The sequence below is a fragment of the Terrapene carolina genome, unplaced genomic scaffold (genome assembly GCF_002925995.2).
Source record: "Terrapene carolina triunguis isolate 2854851 unplaced genomic scaffold, T_m_triunguis-2.0 Scaffold189, whole genome shotgun sequence".
In the NCBI taxonomy this organism is placed as follows: Eukaryota; Metazoa; Chordata; order Testudines; family Emydidae; genus Terrapene; species Terrapene triunguis.
The window spans coordinates 15,639,573-15,646,480 of record NW_020664540.1 but is presented as its reverse complement, the minus strand read 5'-3'; the positions used below and the strand labels follow the sequence as shown (position 1 = coordinate 15,646,480).

The 6,908-nt window shown below is 45.8% G+C and overlaps 1 protein-coding gene across 1 annotated transcript; it reads right to left on the bottom strand.

Moving 5' to 3' along the window:
• Window positions 1-334: 334 nt before the first annotated feature.
• VCPKMT (valosin containing protein lysine methyltransferase) lies at window positions 335-6,436 on the bottom strand. The gene is made up of 5 exons (XM_026654329.2): window positions 6,196-6,436; window positions 4,890-5,000; window positions 4,434-4,506; window positions 3,249-3,368; window positions 335-1,141 (listed from the first exon to the last, which is right to left on the bottom strand). The coding sequence occupies exons 1-5, from the start codon at window positions 6,417-6,419 to the stop codon at window positions 968-970; spliced, it is 702 nt and encodes a 233-aa protein (XP_026510114.1). The 5' UTR covers window positions 6,420-6,436; the 3' UTR covers window positions 335-967.
• Window positions 6,437-6,908: the final 472 nt, after the last annotated feature.

Below are 6,908 nucleotides of genomic sequence, written 5' to 3'. Positions count from 1 at the left end.
GCTCCATTATCTTTCCAGGTACTGAAGCTAAGCTGACTGGCCTGTAATTCCCTGGGGTTGTCTTTATTTCCTTTTTATAGAGTGGCACTATAACTGCCCTTTTCCAGTCCTCTGGAATCTCTCCCATCTTCCATGACTTTTCAGAGATAAAACGCTAATGGTTCAGGTATCTCCTCAGACAGTTCCTTCAGTATTCTAGGCCCTGGTGACTTGAATACATCTAACTTGTCTAAGTAATTTTTAACTTGTCCTTTCCCTATTTTAGCCTCTGATCCTACCTCATTTTCACCGGCATTCACTGTTATACATCCAATTGCTACTAAAAAAAAAAATTTTTTTTTTAAGTGACTAAATCTGAAATTATTTTTCTCCACAAATATTTCAACTTAAGCTTCCTTTTAAAGCCTGTGTTGTTCAAGTGTATTTGCAAACTTGGGGCCTTATTTGATATCTATTTTTAAAACTTTTTAGTTCACCTTTAAGCTTGATGTTTTGGAAAATTGAAGTTCCCTTGTCTGGCACAATTAAGCCAGCCATTTCCAATTATTTAGGTAGCGTATCAACCAAGAAGTTGACAGAAATACTATTCCCTCCGAAGCTATTAAACTTTGCCATTCAGACCCACCCTATATTATAAAATACAACATCAGGGAACCTGGTTCCAGTTAGCTGTCCCCAACCCGGTTACAAATGTAGTTCCAGTTTGCAATGTGGATTGGACGTTAACCTTGTTTCCTAACCACTCTAAAGTCTTGCTCATGGAATGTATAACGAAAGCTTATGCTCAAATAAATTTGTTAGTCTCTAAGGTGCCACAAGTACTCCTGTTCTTTTTGCGGATACAGACTAACACGGCTGCTACTCTGAAACCTATACTTGTATGTATCTGTACCTGCTGCATACTGTAGCATTGGGAATGGGGGCTGAATATTACTTCTGTCTCCTCACACTCACCCACCAGCTCAAATCATGCTAGGTAAACCACAGTTTTGAGAATTCTTGACAATCTCCAATATGCCAATAAAAAATACCCTGCCATTTTTTTCCTTCGGATGTTCAAGATGTGAATGTCCTCACTCCGATACTCCTCATCATGTTTCTCCAGTGGAACCTTTTCCAACTCAAAGTCCATCTGGAGCAGCTGTTATTAAAACATAAAAGGCAGTAAGCAAAATACTTCTAGCAATGTTGACATTTTAACATACCTTTAAGTGCATTCATTTCACTGACGGTCCTAAAATATTCTGCATAAAGCAGCTATGCTTCAGGAAGTGAGATAGCACAAAGGATCCCTCTCTTCCACAGAAGTTTGTTGATTTAGCTAATTAACAATCTTTTTTTTTTTACACCACGCAGCACAGTTATTTTAATTTTAATTTATCTGGTACAAATCCAGAGTCATGTGCACTTCCCAAAATTTAAGAACCAACAGGAAAACCTAAAATCAGTCAAAACAGTATTTCAATTCCTCAAATCTCCAGTTCTTAAATTCCAATTAAAAGGCTCTTCCACAAACACTAAAGTATTAGGCCGAACCACATATCACCACCCGTCCTTCCCCCAACCTCCCTAAATGCTAGTGAAACAAGATGGGCTTCGCAGCATGCCTGGGAAGTTAATCTGGATTCTGGCAAGCCAAAGAAGGAACCTCGTGAGAACATCTGACCCGCTCTTGTTTATATTGTGGGAGCACTGGCGCCAGCACCAGCACCGATCTCAACTCTGGCAACACGGCAGTATTCCTCAGGTAACCTGGTTCCAAACCACTCAAGATATTGTTAGGGCCACTACCAGGAAACATACCCCAAAGCCAATGCAATGCTCAGAGTGTTGGTAATGCTGGCATACACAGACATTATTCTGAAATCCTTGCCCTCTTCCCCAGCCCATACTACGCTTTCTGTAGGCCCCAGTGCCCATATGCAACAGCTGCGCTTTGCAGATGCAGGGCCAGACTTTGGACTCACTAGCACCTCCACAACTTCTGACTATTTGGCCTGCAGTACCTACGGGGAATCCAGCTGTTACCCATGATTTGGTTTTTCTACCAGCTATGAAGTACTATGCTGTGACGATGAGATTCCCAGACCAAGATATAATTCCTCTATGTCATGTACTCATGCTCCAATATTGACATATAGGGGGAAAATTTTGGAAGTGCTTAAGGTGGGTAGGTCTACACAGCAATTAAACACCCACCGCTGGCCCATGTCAGCTGACTCGGGCTCACGGGGCTCAAGTGGCAAGTCTGTAAAATTACAGTGTAGACTTTCAGGCTTGGGCTAGAGCCCAAGCTCTGGGACCCTCCCACACTGCAGGGTCCCAGAGCTCAGACCCCAGCCCAAGCCCAAACGTTTACACCACCATTTTACAGCCCAAGCCCCGCGAGCCCAAGTCAGGTCACACGGGCCAGCCGTGGGTGTTTAATTGCTGTGTAGACATACCCTGAGTGACTTAACAGCTTAAACCCGATTTTCCAAGCTCATTTAGGCACTTCGGCTCCTAAATCCCACTGAATTTCAATGAGACTTATGCTCCTAAATCATTTGTGAAAATGGGGTTTACGCTCCTAAGTCACACTGACACTTCTGAAAATTGTACCTATATTCTGAATATACCAAAAGCCTATGCTTTCAAAAGAACATTTTGAAGAGATTTCTTTAAAAAAACTGAAAGGACTAATTTTGAATCTCTGAGATCCTGTTTAGGAACATCAAGCCAGCTGTTGGGGGGGGGGGAGGCAGGAGGAAAATCAAAATGCTAATGTACTCATGTCTATAAAAGTGACTGCATTATTCTTTTTGCAGATACTGACCTATATATGTGGTGTTCTTTCATTAATTTATAAGATCTTTCAAGCAGCACAGACAACTATTTGACTCCCTTTGTGAGTCTGGTTTACTATGCTCACAATGAATGTGAATTATCAAAAGCATCAATGCAGAACTAAGGTGTTTTAAAAAAAAACAGAATTTCTTTTCCTAAAAAAGGAGATTATTTAAATAAATGCATAGCTAGCATCTACCAATAAATCAGAACACAATTTAAGCAACTGGTGATTAACTCCTTCCCTGCATCTGAAAAAGTGTTCTTGCCCAAAGTCACGTGGAATTTTCCCACAACAAACAAACTTGACTTGTACTGTGCATTGTACTTGTACAGAGACACAGAAGGATCTGTAGATTTCAACTGAACCATTACACAGTCCTCATATACACAAAGCATGCGCAACAGCAAAGGACACTTACCTCAAAGTATTTTCTCTCTATTTCTGGGTTCTTACCCATAGTCCTTTGTTCGTAACAACATATGATACAGGTATCAGGACCTGAAAGGTCTTTCAGGGTCTTCAGTAATGGCTCTAGTGACTGCCCAAAAGAGATCAAGTATTTGCCATTTAGACTTCAAAGTTCACTTTACTACTACTACATTCCATAACTAGAGACAAGTTTCACTGAACTGGACACTTTCTTATTTTACTTTTCAGACAGCTAGTTATATTTAGTACAATACCTAGGACAAGTGACATGTAGGTAGCAGAAAGGATAAATGGAAAAACAAGTTACAATATGTGATTGCTTAGAAAAAATGGCCTTTTACACATTTTACATACATAGATCAGCCTATACATCTATATCATCTAAGCCAAGGATATCCTACACTGCTAAAGTAGCTGTTTCCTTGAAATATGCAAGATTACTTTTTCTTCACAGCAATACATTGGACTTAGACACCTGTTTTCAAAAATTAAAAAAATATCTAACCAGACTTAATGTTAAGATGCGATTTAGGGCTAGAGATTGTCCTCTAGGAAAAAAGGGCTCAGAGTTGTAGGGCGGAGGATCTGGAGGCTGGTGAGAAAACTAAAAGAGTCAGGAGCATAGTTCCTTCAGATTGCTTCCCCAGCCCAGATCTTGTGCTAGCCTCAGCTCAGGTGTACCACAGGGAGAGAGTTCTGCAGAGGGGGATGGACCAGAAGGGCCACTTTCTGAAGCATGGTTTCTCCTCCCAACAGACCCATGGGGAATCCGTGTAGGAGATAATGCTGAGCCTTTAAGCATCATCGTATATGATTTCCACCGATAAACAGTGAAACTCTCCAGTATCAGCTACCAGTGTTTTATTTCCCTACAACTCCATGGACAAAAAAGATTGGGCACAATTCTGAATTACAGCTCTCAAAAGACCTGATTCAGGCCCCGTGCCACATGACTCTAAATGTGTTATTTGCTCATTCTTAAAATTACAGCTTTTAAAATTCATCATTCAATACTCAGCCATCAAATAATGTTCCTCTGAGCCACACAGATTGAAAACTAGTGGCAATATTTATTTAAAGATTTTAATACGAATTCTAGTCTCTCACACCAAATCCAAAATTCCCAGGTTCTTTCCAATCAAATGCATTATTTCTACAGTTTTCAAATAGTTACCTCCTCATAGTAAATGCAGTCAGCCATAAGTATATAATCTGGTGCAGGCAGAAATTCTTTTACATCTTCACCCCTAGAAAAAGTGAACAGGTAAATATAAAATGCAAATTTTAATTATGGAAAAAAAATTATATGTTTTAAAAGTGTAACATTTAGTGCAAAATCTATATGACTTTGGGCTAAGTCCTCCACTACTTATTCCACTGTATATTTTAGGGGAATTTCCATTTTTACAAGTAATCTATCATATCACATTTTCCAAACATATTTTGAACTTAGACTGTAAGTTCTTTTGGGCAAGGCTCTCCTTGTGTTGTGTTTGCACAGTACCTAGCCCAAGGGTGTTCTGGTCTGTGATCAGGGCTCGTAGGAGCTCTGATAAAACAAATATTTATTATTAAAGTTCTACAGCAATTGTGTATAAATTAAATATCAAGATTAAAAGATTATACAAACCATTTCAGTACCTTGGCTTGAACTGAGCCTGTGACAAGATGCTTGTTCTTTTCAATATTAATATTCAGCAAATCCTGAAGTTCCTCAAGATCAGTGACCGTAACATCTGCCCTACAAAAGAAATATTTTTAATTCATAAAAAGGAAGCCCCAGAAACACAAATTTAAGACTCCTTATTAATGTTTGAAAATAGACATATCTGTAACCTCTTTCATTCCTTTTGGAAAGCTACTGCAGACTGAAGTCATGACTTAATACGTGCTGAGTTACTTCAGCAATTCACACTCCTATTCTGATGGAAAGACGACTTGGCTCACAAAATGCAACTTGCCATAAAATTTAAGAGGGTTAGACCAAGAAACAGGATTCTACTACAACTCCTACAAAGTGGGATTCTTGTATAAAAACACAGTGATATTTGCAATGAAGGCCCCACCTGTACTTTAAACTCCCAGGTGAGTTCCAATGTAAATTTGCATAATTTTGGTCACTCAGCATAATCTATGCTGGAAAAAAAACAAAAAACCCTGGAGCATGGCCACGACCAGCCCAAGTCAGCTAACATGGGCTCACGGGGCTCAGGTGCAGGGCTAAAAATTATTCGGGCTCGGGCTGGCACCCAGGCTCTGAGCCCTATGCCCCTTGCCAAATTTCAGAGCCCAAGCAGGAACGTCTACACTGCAATTTTTAGGACCAAGCCAGCTGACCCAGGCTCTGAGACTTGCTGCCATGGGTTGGGGTTTTTTTTACAGCATAGATCTACTTTCTGGGTATGTCTACACTGAACACTAAGCCCAAGTGTGTGGGAGCCGGGCTTGTGACTAGGTTTTTCCAGGCCTGCGCTTGAGCCTCCACACGGGGCGGTAAACCTGGGTTTCCAATACCGGACCTGGCCCTACCGCACGGCACAGACCTTCTGCCTCGGGTCTGCAGCTTGAGCTGTGTCCACACTCCAGAGAACAGGGCACAGACCCGAGTCACAGCAGGATCCTAGGACCCAGGCCCTGCGCGCTGGCTGCGCCCCGTGATTCCTGCACAGACGGGGGTGGGGGGGGGCTCAGGCTCAAACCCGACTCGCAGCCCCCAGCTGCGTGTGTGGCCTGGACATACCCTGAGGGCAGCCCCGACCGAGGGGGTCAGCAGCGGGGGCCCCTAAGGGGCGAGCTAACGCCCCAGATCCGCCCCCCCAGGCCTTGGGGTTCGCTTGAGCTCGGATCCACCCGGGCAGCTGGGCCCATGGCCCGGGGGCGCCTCCTCTCCCGCCCGGCCCGGCCCGGCGAGCCCCCAGCCGCCGCCGCCCTCCTACCCCAGCGTGGCCGCCATGATACCCACGGCGCCGGGGCCCGCGCCCAGCTCCAGCACGGCGCGGCGGCGCAGGGCCAGGCCCAGGGCCCCGCGCTCCAGGAACTTGGCCAGGACCAGGGCGGCGTCCCACACCACGCAGCCCACCCCGCCCGCGCCGCGCTGCTCCAGCCGCAGCGCCGAGCCGTCCCGCTTCTCCAGCGTCCGCACGAAGCCCGGCCCCGCCATGGCCCCGGCCCGGCGCCTCACAGCACAGGCCGCTCCCCGCCTCGGCGCGGCGCCGCCTCCCCGCCCCCTCGGTCCTGGGCTCGGCTCAGAGCCGCCTCCCGCGGGCTCCCGGCCCCTGCCCACTCCCCATCCCCTTCTCCTCTACCCCAGGGATGGTGCCCCCGGCCCCTGACTGTATCCCTAGGTCGTGCTCCCGCCCCGCCCCCTGACTGTGCCCACCCGCGATGCCCCCTCCCCCTGGCTGTACCCCCAGATGGTGCCCACCTCCCTGCCCATCCTGTCACCCCCTTGCCCGAGACAGCGTCTCCACCAGTTCCACCTCCTCCCCCAACATCCACCGGCCTCCCCATCTCCCCTGCCAGATGATGCCCAACATCCATCTCCCCACCGCCCTCACCCCATTGGCATCTCTGTCCCTGCCAAACCATGCTCCTGTGCCCCCAGTGAAGAGCATGCCCTGGCCCCTTTACCCCACACCCCCACCCTGCA